At 40.8% G+C, this 11694-nt stretch overlaps 1 protein-coding gene across 4 annotated transcripts; it reads right to left on the bottom strand.

Annotated features, from left to right (window-relative positions):
* Positions 1-643: 643 nt before the first annotated feature.
* LOC103970037 (eukaryotic translation initiation factor 4G) lies at positions 644-11319 on the bottom strand. Of its 4 annotated transcripts, XM_065133799.1 has the most exons (11): positions 11044-11319; positions 10603-10822; positions 10329-10471; positions 9977-10123; positions 9748-9815; positions 9592-9645; positions 8304-9333; positions 7927-8213; positions 4544-7854; positions 1370-1564; positions 644-1275 (listed from the first exon to the last, which is right to left on the bottom strand). In XM_065133799.1, the coding sequence occupies exons 2-11, from the start codon at positions 10791-10793 to the stop codon at positions 948-950; spliced, it is 5754 nt and encodes a 1917-aa protein (XP_064989871.1). In that variant the 5' UTR covers positions 10794-10822; positions 11044-11319; the 3' UTR covers positions 644-947. The 4 variants fall into 4 exon arrangements, with proteins under 4 accessions (XP_064989871.1, XP_009381940.2, XP_009381941.2 ...); XM_009383665.3 differs by having other exon boundaries at positions 7927-9333; XM_009383666.3 differs by having other exon boundaries at positions 7927-9333; positions 9977-10114.
* Positions 11320-11694: the final 375 nt, after the last annotated feature.

The following is an 11694-nucleotide window of genomic DNA, read 5'->3' as shown; positions in this document are numbered from 1 at the left end:
GGATCCCGATCCCCATTAGAGATTCGTTGTGGATCTCCAATTCAGGGAGTTGTGTGTTTCGTAAGAAAATGGTGGGAGTAGATTGAGATAGAAGTCTATGTCTTGATTGTTTATTTTTATGCAAAATCTGTGTTATTTATTTTTACTGTATCTTTTGTTTCTTAGAAATATGTCTTGTAAATCCCTTAGTAGTATACTTGATGTCAATCATCTTACTGGTCTAAATTACACGAATTGACTTCATAATATGAGAATCGTTCTCGCGACGAAAAAAATCAGGGATGATCTTATTCGCTCTTTTTAATTAATATAAGTTTCTCTATTAAAAAAAAAAGATTAATAAACACCCAAATTAGAAATCATGTTATCTGCGAAGCCTGATGATGATGATGATGATAGTAGGATCTAGTTCGGAATGACGCGAACAACTTGCCAGCAAATCATGTTATCTGCGAAGCCTGATGATGATGATGATGATGATGACAGTAGGATCTACTTCGGAATGACGCGAACAACTTGCCAGCAACTAATTCATGTAAACATCTCTTATTTAACTACCACAAGTACTACGCGAACCAACAGTTGGAAATCCAAGATACTGATGTTGGTGAATCGAAAGAAAGACACAGGAAAACAAGGACCATTGAAAAATAAGATTTTTCTGAATGTTATTTCTTTAGAATCAAGATTCTAAAAAATCTTTATACACCACAGGTCAAAAAGCGTACCTCAATGATTCCGGCTACCAATATCAACTAATAATAAATTGTTCATCTCATATCCTGATGCCAACCTCGTTGAACCAAGGGCAACTACAAGGCATGGATAAATAGAAACCAATATATCATATGAACCCATAAGCAGTGAGAGAGAGAGAGAGAGAGAGAGAGAGCAATTCTCTGGATGGAACACCCTACAAAACCTAAACATAACTACGGTGCTCTCGATCAAAAAAATGCATCCAACTTTGATTTTATTGGATGCGTTGGTCGAAAGTCTTGCAACGGTAGATTGGAGCTAGCCCGGATCTCATCCAAGACAGTATCTCCTCTTTCTAGTTTTATGGTCTCAAAAATGTTACCGAGCACATCTGCCGCTAGCCCACTCTCTCTTAGACAGCCTGATTCTTCGCCTCCTTCACATAGCAATCTTCCTATGTCTCTCAAAGGGGCCATATCTTCCATCACAACTTTAGCAAAAATACGACCAAGAAACTCAGGTGCTTTTGGAGCATCATTTACGGCATCCTCCAACGAAGAAATAACAGATTCAAACCTAAAAAATAGTGACGTAATAATCAGAAAAGATATCATCAAGATATAAAAAAGAGTACCTACATTATCTCAGCCATTTTGCCATTCATACATACCCCTGGAGTAGCTGATCTTTATTAAGGAAGCTATCTCTTGATTTGCAAAGCTTAACAATAAGCTCGGCTAGGAGATCTCGTTCCACATCTTTTCTTTCAAAGGAGTCGATGACCCATAACGAGATGACAGAAGGATGAAAACTTGGAGCATTTAATTCCTTGATGCACAACACAACCTCTTTCTCATCCTCGGCACTGGAGAAAAAACTAGGTTTTATATTACTTCCAGACTAAAATCCAAAGTAGTTTTGATATAGAAAAACAGCAACCTAACTACTGCATGGAAGCAATGCTTATCTAACAAGATTGGTGGATGACAGCATGATGAATTAAAAAATAAGAGAAACTATTTCAGAAAGGAAATATGGAAAACATAAACACAAATTTCATTGCTCCATGGTTGCATAAGCTAAATCAGTGACCATAATGGTAAAAGTTTACTAATGAACAAGTAGGCTTGCAAGATGAACGAGGAAAATCCTTCACTACCGCAAAATTTGGCTTTGTTAGAAAAAGAGCAATGAAATTAGAGAACTGATGTTAAGTTGAAAATTTGAGTTAATAATTATAATAGATCTTATACACGACCATATCAGCTTTAACCCTATGCTCTGTGGCTGACCTCTGGAGAACCTTTTCGGCTTTGACCTATGTTTAACAGCTGATCCCAAAGGTCCAAAAGGCCTGGATGATGATAAATAATTATAAATCAAAGAAGTATGAATGATGAAGTGGATGGGGCATATTACCATGCGTGGATCCTTTAAATGTTACCATGTGGGATGGTGCCATTCGACATTGCAATTAAAACAGATGTTGAACCTTTAAATTACAGACAGATTGAAGGGAGAAATATTAACAGCTACTGAGAAAATATGGAAAACAAAAAAAGAAACATAGAGTGGTTAAATCTAGTCCAACTCATCCCATTCTAACCCAAAAAATGCCCTAGCACCTGGTTCTTATGGGACCCATAAAACCAATTTAAGAACATATCGCTAACACATTTATTAAAATCTAACAAACCCTCAAAACATCAAATAAAACTAGGGAATCCTCATAACTTAAACTAATGAGACCCAGACTCAACATGTCCATATCTCCCTTTGCAGAAAATCAAGGATATGGCTTCATTATCTGTTTCCTAAGATGTCATTACATAAAAAATTGCTTAAACCAAATAATAGAGCTTGGTGTTAAAAACTGGTATTAAAAGAAAAAAAAAACAGATGAATTACTTCTTCTAATAGCATTGCTGGTTGTAATACTTCAAATCTCATGGGAATTTTATTAAATGGAATTCTGACAATGAAAATATGAAGTATCTACAGAAAATAAAATGCAGGAGCATTGGTGCACTGCAGTGTAGTATAGAGGGAAAAAAGCAGCCAACATATTTCTTCTAACTTTTAGAGGTAACACGTAGTCTCGTGAATCTTTGTTCCGTAATGGCATTTTAAACCATCAAAATTGGAAGGATTTTGTCAGGTATGAAAAGTGGTCACATTCTTTAAGTCCTATAAGTAGGGCTCCAGAAAGTTTTAGATTGCTATACTAACGTGAATAGTAAAACAGATCACATACTGCATATGTCCTTTCAGAAAGCAAAGTAATAGGTTAAGCTTCGACAGAAGTACAGAACAAAAAGCAGTCCAAAGGTCGTGTACAGAAGTCCAGAATTAGAGGAAGAGATCTACACATGCTCTTTTGGTAAGAGTCAAGGATATTAAATATCAAATAATACTATTGATTCTTATGAACAATCAAGGATATTAAATATCAAATAATAGCGAATAAAACAGAATGCTAATAACACTTTTGATTCTGGGTCTGGTATAGGAAACAATCACAATACATTTGCTCAAACAATCCCAAGTCATTTGCTCATGAACCCATCCATGGGCCTCTTGCAAAGCGAGGACACTAAGAGCTGAGCCACATTATCTGAATACAATAGCTCTCTAAAATCAGGGACAATATGCAATCGACGGTATCCTTTGTCAATTTGCTTATCTTAATAAAGGTACACTGTCTTTGCTGAAGTTAAGAGTTCAAAGTGTCATCCCAGTTTCTCGTGACATGGTTCTGCAACTGGTATCAAACCTTAATTTTGGTTCCAAGGCAACAATGTAGATTGCCCAGATTTCCTTTTTTCTCATCAATTCCTCTTGTAACTCACACACGTCTTTTTTTCTCTATTATTTCATTTACAATTTATTTGTTACCGTCTCAACTTGCGCTCCATTTGGCAATTACATTCCTCCAGTTTCCTGATGGCTTTGGTATCAGTTCTCGATTGTTAGTTCATCATTTTGGCATGTAGAATTTGTTAAACTGGAAAATATTGTCTTCCAAACTAAAGTCCAGCAACCTACTTTACCTCATTCATTTGACTTGAATCATCCACTTGGTTGATCTTCAAAGCATTGTTCATATTAAAATCTTATCCGTTGGTTCAACTTCATTAGAAATATAAATTTATCAGAAGAATCTCAAAGTATACATGTTACAGTACATCACAGCATCCCCATTTTCTTAGTTTCATCCTAGATTGTTCTTAATGCCAAATTTTCATGGTTATCCTCATAAGGATGAAGTTTTCTAGCCTTTGCTTAGGACAAAAGAGAATTTCAGTGTCTTCAACTTGAGATTTTACGATAATAGGGTCTCGTGAGATTTTAGTGGGGTTATAATGAACATTTTTATCTCGAAAATTTGGTTGCTTTGCTCTACAAGCCCCTCACAGCCTTGTTCAAGTTAAAAATAAAAGAAAAAAGAAGGATCATGCAACGAAGCTTTCAACTGATGGCAATGTTCATGAGATGTTATCTTGCATGTGCTGCACAAATCTTGTAAATTGCAGCATTTGAAGTTCTTAGCATGAAAGTATCTTATGTCTAACTTTACGGAATCAATAATCCAACTCAAATAGTATTTCATGCTGGTATAAGATGAACACAGAGGTTTAGATATTGAAAAGATCTTTACATGTTTACAGATATTGGTTGAACTCTTAATGTCAAAATGATAAGCAAATGATTGACAGGAAAATATCATTTAGAAGAAAAATAAATCAAGCATTTTCATCATGCTAATTATGAGAAGAAAACAAAAGTACCAAACATCACAAGCATAACTCTCATGACCTACAAAACACATGATTGAGAATGATACCTGTAGAACTCTCTAATTGCCAATATTGATTTTTCTCGTAAAACTTCTTCTGATATTGTTCTTGTTTCAGAAACCGAGTTTAGGCTGCCACCTGAAGTGCCATGAGTTCGTCCAGAAGGTAGGATAGACGTAACAGATCTCTCAAAAGTATGATCTGAACTCTTAAAGTCTCTGACCCCGTAGTAACTACTATGAACTTGAAGGTTTAATTGATCAGATGTTGCTCCAGATAACCTATCTGCCATATAACTAGTACCATTTGGACCCGACGTTATTCTACGATGTTCAACAGCTAGAGAAGTTTCAGTAGCTGGAACATTAGAGATTGATGGGTGTCCTCTGGTAGACATTCCCCTGGCAAGACCCCCTTGAGGACCAAGGGTAATAGAATCATCATCAGTAGACCTTTGCTGCAGGGGAAGTGACATTGTTCTTGTTTCAAACTGATGCCTATCCTCCACCCGCACATCCTGTTTGCCGTACCCATGGGACTGAAATGGCAATCCACGAGGACCACCAACCTGCTGAGAGTTTGGAGAAGTTAATGGCATGGAACCACGGGGACCATAATCAACTGCTTGACCTCGTCTTGGGACATTACTATTGATGGGACCACGAGCCAACCTACTTGACTGGGATTGCCTTTCTTGAGCTGCATCTCTGTGAACCTCCTCAATCTTCTTAGGCCCCTCGACTTTCATTCTCTGCTGCCATTTATTCTTCCTAAGATCAATTGCATCTCTCAGCATAAATCTAACACGTGAGGATAGCTTTTGATTTGTTGAGAGCTTTGTCATCATGTCAAAGTATGCATCCATGTGCTCCTTTGCTTTGGGGTGATCTATCATCTCCCCAATTGTACTCATCAATTTGCACAAAGCTTCAAGATCTTCCTCATCAGGATTCTGATATTGTCCCAACAACTTCTTGATGCACTCATGCATGATTCTCTCAGTCAACATCTTCTTTTTGTACAATTCCCCAATTAACCTAATATTGCCCAGCATGCGCCTGCGGGCCTGAAGCCTTTTCACTTCCCTTTCCTCTTTGGTCTGCTGGATCTCACCTTCCTCTTCAACTTTGTTAGCTTCAGCTTGTTCTCTCTCCCCTCTTTCAAATTCCTCTTGACATTTGTTCAGGAGCAGTCTTTTAAAAGTGATCTTTTCATTGTCTTCATTGAAACCCGGTAGTTCACAGGCGAGATGAACACAGAAATTAGCATACATTTCACAGAAGGTTGGTTCCATTAAAGCTTTGTCAAAAATCTGTGAGATCACACCAGTAAGAGTAACTGCATTGTCAATGTTAACCTCCTTGACCTGGGCAAAGAGTTTTTCAAAATTTTGAGGTGTTAACTTGTTAAGGATGGCTTTTAGTTGTCTTTGCTTTGCCTCTTCCTTATCAACAGATTTGCCCAGTTCATATTTTTTCTCAGCTTTGTGCATAACCTGCAAAGGTGCTTGAGGAGAGGGTATTAAACCTTTTGCGCGTTGCCACTTGTCCGCATCAGGACTTCCACGTGGCATGCTTCCCTGAGATGTCAAGGGTTGTGTTGGTCCTGACAGGATACCTCCTCCAAATTGATTGGATGCCTGGGCACGAGAATTTCTCAGAACTGCATAACTGGCACCTTGCCCAGGTCGAAGACTAACAATTGCAGCTCCATGCCCAGCGTCCAATCTAAGGTCACGTCCAGGGCCAAAAGACACAGGTGATCTGCTCCATTTTTCATCATCCAAATTGCTAACCATACGACGCTCTGACCGAGGACCCGATGGCCGGTCTATGATCCTCCCAGGACTTAGACACGGTGATTTCCCAAGTGGAGTGCTCATCAATGCATCTGCTATGTCAGAACCAATCTCAAAACCTACAGGAAGCTCCATAAACAGCTGCGAAAAGGTCATTAGAAAATCTCTCGAATATTTCTTTCGACTAGTGGCTTCATAACCATCATCACCATCTTGCTTCCCTGCTCCATCAGCTGGCTTTCCATGCTCTAATGTTTTCAGTTTTGAAGTGGATATATCAGCTGCATCTTCCCAGTCATCCAATTCAGCTTTGTTCTGCCCATCTTCCTCACTTGCAGCAACATCCTTTTTAGAATAATCTACATGTGCAACCATTGTGTCAGCTGTTGAGCTATCTATACTTGCTGAGTTACTAACAATCACATTCTTTTCCCCTGGGCCCTTGTACGCATTGTAAAGGTCAGATGCCCCTGCAGCATCTGCTCTCAAAAGTATTTCCCTTCTCTTCTTCTTTCTTCCAGCCACAATCTTAGGCATTGAGCTTTCCAAGGAAGATTTTTCCTTCTGTCCCATGCTTGCCATAGAAATCAGTCCACTAGGCAATTCCATAACTTTAGATCCCAGCTTCTGTGCCACCTCAGAAAGGGATGAATTAGGGACAGGGACCGATTCAATGGGCATAACACCAGAATCAGTCAAACCAACATCCTTGCTATATTTTACTTCACGTGTGGTTGGAAACAAATCAAGCTTATCTTTGCCGTCATTTGCAGATGAAACATCACTAACAAATGCAGTTCCAGAATCAGCTGAGTCCAAAGCTGCATCAATAGGCCTATTTTGTACATTGACTGTCCTATTTATCTCCTCTCTGGTACCAACATCTTCAACAAAGCTATTCAACGGTTTGTTGTCCGCTGCATTGTAGTCCCTAGATGTCACTTTCTCATAATTTCTTACCCCATCATCTTCTTTTAATGACACAAATTGACATGAAAATTCAGAAGAATTTCTGATGGTAGAAGATGGATGTACTTCAGCATCATTAGAATCTCGCGATGAAGCATTAAATACATCAGATTTCCCATGCTCTGTTACGTCAAGCATTTCGTCTATCCTAGCATCCAAAGCTGTGTTTGCCACACTCAAGCTAGTATCCAAACTTTTGAAATGTGTTCCATCCACCATAGGGCTCAAAGAAATTGTGGTCTCAGAAGGAAAATCCTCTATGATGGAAACACCATCAGGTGCCAAACCAAATGAATCAGCATGCCCTAGTGAAGCACCTTGGGATGCTTCCTCCTCCAATATTGCTCCAGATAAGCTAGATGCAGCAGGCGTTAAGTTACCTTCACATGGCTTAGTTGTTCCTCCTGAAAGATTCCTGTTTTCAGCTTTAAGGGAAGGCCACATCGAAGAAGCGGCCAGATCAGATGCTAAAGGAGTTTCAGTGTTCTCAGTTTTAGTGTGCCCTTCCTGAAAAATAAGTTCTCTCTCAAATCTACCCTTGGTAATTTTTAACAAAGACAGGTTTGCTCCTTCAGGAGAAGATGCATCTAACTGCAAAGATTCAAAATATTCACCAGTCAAATAACAACAAATTGAAAAAGGAAATTAACTAAGAACACAAACCTGAAGATGCTCCTTTTTACTTTGCTTCTTCTGGGTATCCTTCAAAGAATCAGATCTTTCAACAGGTTCTCTTTTCCTGCCATCAGGCCCAAATGGAATTAAGCCAGAGTCAGCAGCTGGTGATTCAGAGATCAATGGCTTTGTTGAGGGCACAGAAGCACCAGCAGTAGAGCTTGTGTTTGCGATAGGCAATGAAACATCAGCTAACAGTTTGGAACCTGACTTAGGCTGCCAAGCAGGTCCATCTGGACTTGTCTCTTTGTTTCTTTGACAGGAACGAGTAGAATCTGCCACAGTCTTTACTGACTTAGGGGCTTTGCTAACAGGCATGCTAATTACCACTGGAGGTGCCAACAAGGAAGCCCCAACTTTCTCACCTTCTGAACCAATGGATGGTTTGACAGTTACATGAACTGTGGTGGGGAGGGAGGTGGAAACTGGTATCTCTTCTGAGTTTATCCCTTTAGTAATGCAACACAGAGAGGATGAATGTGAAGGTTTGCCAACTGGAACATTGTTGACCATGGTTGACTGCATGACAGGCAAGTTTTGCCCACTTTGACTGACAGAATAGCTATATCTTGCAGCTTGTGAGCTCATCGACACCTGCCCACTGGTCAGAGGAACAGTAGTAGTAAAAATAAGTGTAGAAGGGCTATAAGAATTTTGCTGTATTTGGGGGTAATACATCTGAGGAGCAGCATTATACGTTGCAATAGCCTGAGCTTGTGGGATTACATTAGGAAGTGGCCTCTGCCCAGAGGTACCACCATCCTTGGAAGAATCAGTTTTTTTGTCAAGCCTCAACTCTTCATGAGTTTCTGGATGAGTTATTTTCACTGTGGTCCTACGAAGGCCACCAAATTTACCCGGCTGCTGTTGAGGAAATTGTGAAGTAATGCCCATTCCCAGGTTTCCTAATTGTTGGGGTAATTGATGAACAATTGATGGGGGAAACCCTAAACCTTGTCCCTGATGCATCAGTGCCTGTTGTTGCACAAAATGAGGCTGGATGCCAGGAACATAAATTTGCTGTGCAACTTGGGGGACATTGGCCACAGGTAATGTCATCGTCATTTGCAGTGAATTGGCTGCAAGACCTGGTAGCATCTGTGGGCTAGGGCCACCAAGTTGAGGAGGAACTGGTGGTTGTTGAGGTTGAAATGACATAGACATGGGCAAAGGTATCCCAGAAACTGGAAGAACAGGTGATTTTGGTGGGGGTACAACTGAGGCAGATGGGACTGGGATGCTTGTATCTCTCTTTGCTTGTGATACAGGATGTTGCTCCAGATTGCTAGACTGATGAGTACCACCACCTACCTTTTTAGTTTGTTGTCGTTGCTGCTCTATTGGAACAGAAGGTATAGGCAATGTTGGAGCAGCTCCAAAGGACTCAGCATGAGCCTGAGAAGTCAGCAAAGTAAAACATCAGTGTGATGATCAAACTCAAAGCAGCCAGGTGTCTGTTGTTAAAACTAGAGGGTCATAAAAATTGCAAGTAAACTCTGTCAAAAAAGTAGAGGGGAAACACATTATGAGGTAGGAAAAGGCCATGCACCAGAGGGAGGGAAAACAGATGCAGAAAACTCCGAACAACTCTTTTTTCTTTTGGGAAAGTGAGAAATGGAAAACATAATTTGTAGTGCTAAAATATCCACAAACCTGGTCATGTTGTTCATCCAGATTTGGCGGAGCTGAGCTTGTCCGAGCAGGAATCTTTGATAATCATAATGCATTTACCAAGTATAAGCAGAACATCACAAGAAACACATGGAAAAGAACCGACACCAAAAATAAAATTACAGAAAAAAATGCTACCTGCAATTCGTTCATGATGCCAGGATTTATTGAGCCAAACTGAAGAGTAAAGGTCTTAGATGCATCCCCTGAAAAGAGCATCACAAAATGAGAATACTGTGAAAATTCTAGTTTTTTCTTGCAGAAATTGGCTCTTGCCGGTACGCAAGTAAAGTTCACAGAAGTTCATTCTTACAGGGCAAGTCGTGAAAAAGAACATGCAACTAATCAAAATGGAATAGCATTGAACCTTTAGGAAGTGTCAAGGGCGTTGAAGAACTTGAAGCTCCAGTAGCAGACTGAGAAGATGGCACCTTTGGGATAGCTCGGGATGCATTTCTGGGGGTCAGCACATCCATCGGTTTTGCACTGCCTGGGGCTGGTGCATCTGAAAATCCTACAAAGAACCGGCATCAGGAAAACTCTATGATTCCAGTTGAAAGAAAACATGTAATAATTACAAACAGATCACAATTAATACACAGGGATTCTAACAAATTAAGAAACTATTTCTAGGTTCTGGCTGCTACTGCTAGGGCTAGCAATGGTCTTTGAAGAGGGGAATCAAAGAAAAAAAAAGACAATTAATTTGGACAGTTTACCAGGAGAGGGAGCCGGGGCCTGAGCACCATTCTGAACAGCCCGATGGACAGTAATAGCCGGAGAAGCACCACTCGCTTCAGAACTCGCGGTTGTGGGATTTATCCTAGATTGACCCCCGTGTCCATTACCAGATTTCTTGAAGCTACAGAGACCGACAACGAAAGAAATCCTTTAGGAACCCTTTCTAAAACCATTCACGCATAGAAGCAAAAACGCCAAGCCCCATCGGCGACAAAGAGGATACCGATCAGAAAGAGAGAGAAGAGATGTCACCTTCGGTTCGTCGACAATGACGAAGGAGTAGCAGGGGATGCAGAGATGGGGATAGGAGGAGGGGCGGAGCCGCCGTCGCCGCAGCCGCCCCCGCCGCCAATGGAACTCCTCTGCTGGCCGGAGCTGCCCGGTCGACCGGGTTTCCTAAGCTGCCCCTGGATCCTCTCAGCCCTGGATTGATAGACGGACATAAATCCTGACCGCACTTCCTCGTCCAAATCTGAACGATCACAACCAAAAAAGAACCAAAACGCCATCAAGCAACGAACAAACGATCGATACCACCAGATCAAACCCTAAAGATTCCACCTTCCTACGGCTTCCGCAAGTAATTCTATCAAGAAAGAAGCAAAAAAGAAGCGCTTTTTGCCTTGTCCTCCGAGCTACATAAAACATAAATGGAAGTGATCGGGGCACAGTGGTGGGGATCCAACCACTCACCTCAGAGCTCAAGAGCGACGAAAGCGGGTGATTTAGGAAGATTGGGACTCCCCGTCAGTGGAATGCGATCGGAGCGGGAATCATTAAAAGCACAGCACAAGAAAGAGGAGCATAAAAGAAAGAGGAGGATAAGAGAAGAGGAAGGAGTATGGAAACCAACCGAGAGAAGGAGATTAAGAAACAGGAGAGGCAGAGAGAAAGACGACGAGGGTAAATTGGGGAATGGAGGAGGGGAAAGCAAGAAAGAAAGAGAAAAAAAAAAGAAGAAAAGAAATAATCACGAAGAAAGAGGAAGAGGGTTAGGATTAAAAGGAACGACGACGCAAGGAGGTCAAACCCTAAGCGAAGTCCACCTGCCTGCGTCGGACCCAAATTTGATCGGGTTGCCTGCCTCTTTAGAAGCCCATTGCATTTGGGCCTTAAAGCCCACGAATCAAGATCACGGGGAAGCATACGCTGTTTGGAAGAAAACATTCCTACGTTGCTTGACAACGCCATCGATTTCGGTTCCATCAAACAATTCTGGCTTGGTAAAATCTAAATTCAGAATCAAATCGATAAAGGGTTGATTTTGGAATCGAAATCCGAATCAACGATCTGATTCGGTTTCGGTTTCGGTTTCGGTTTCGGTTCGATCGGTTTTAATTTCGA

This window comes from Musa acuminata, chromosome BXJ2-11 (assembly GCF_036884655.1).
Source record: "Musa acuminata AAA Group cultivar baxijiao chromosome BXJ2-11, Cavendish_Baxijiao_AAA, whole genome shotgun sequence".
Taxonomy (NCBI): Eukaryota; Viridiplantae; Streptophyta; class Magnoliopsida; order Zingiberales; family Musaceae; genus Musa; species Musa acuminata.
Note: the sequence above shows the minus strand (reverse complement) of the source record. Positions and strands in the feature narration are given on the sequence as shown.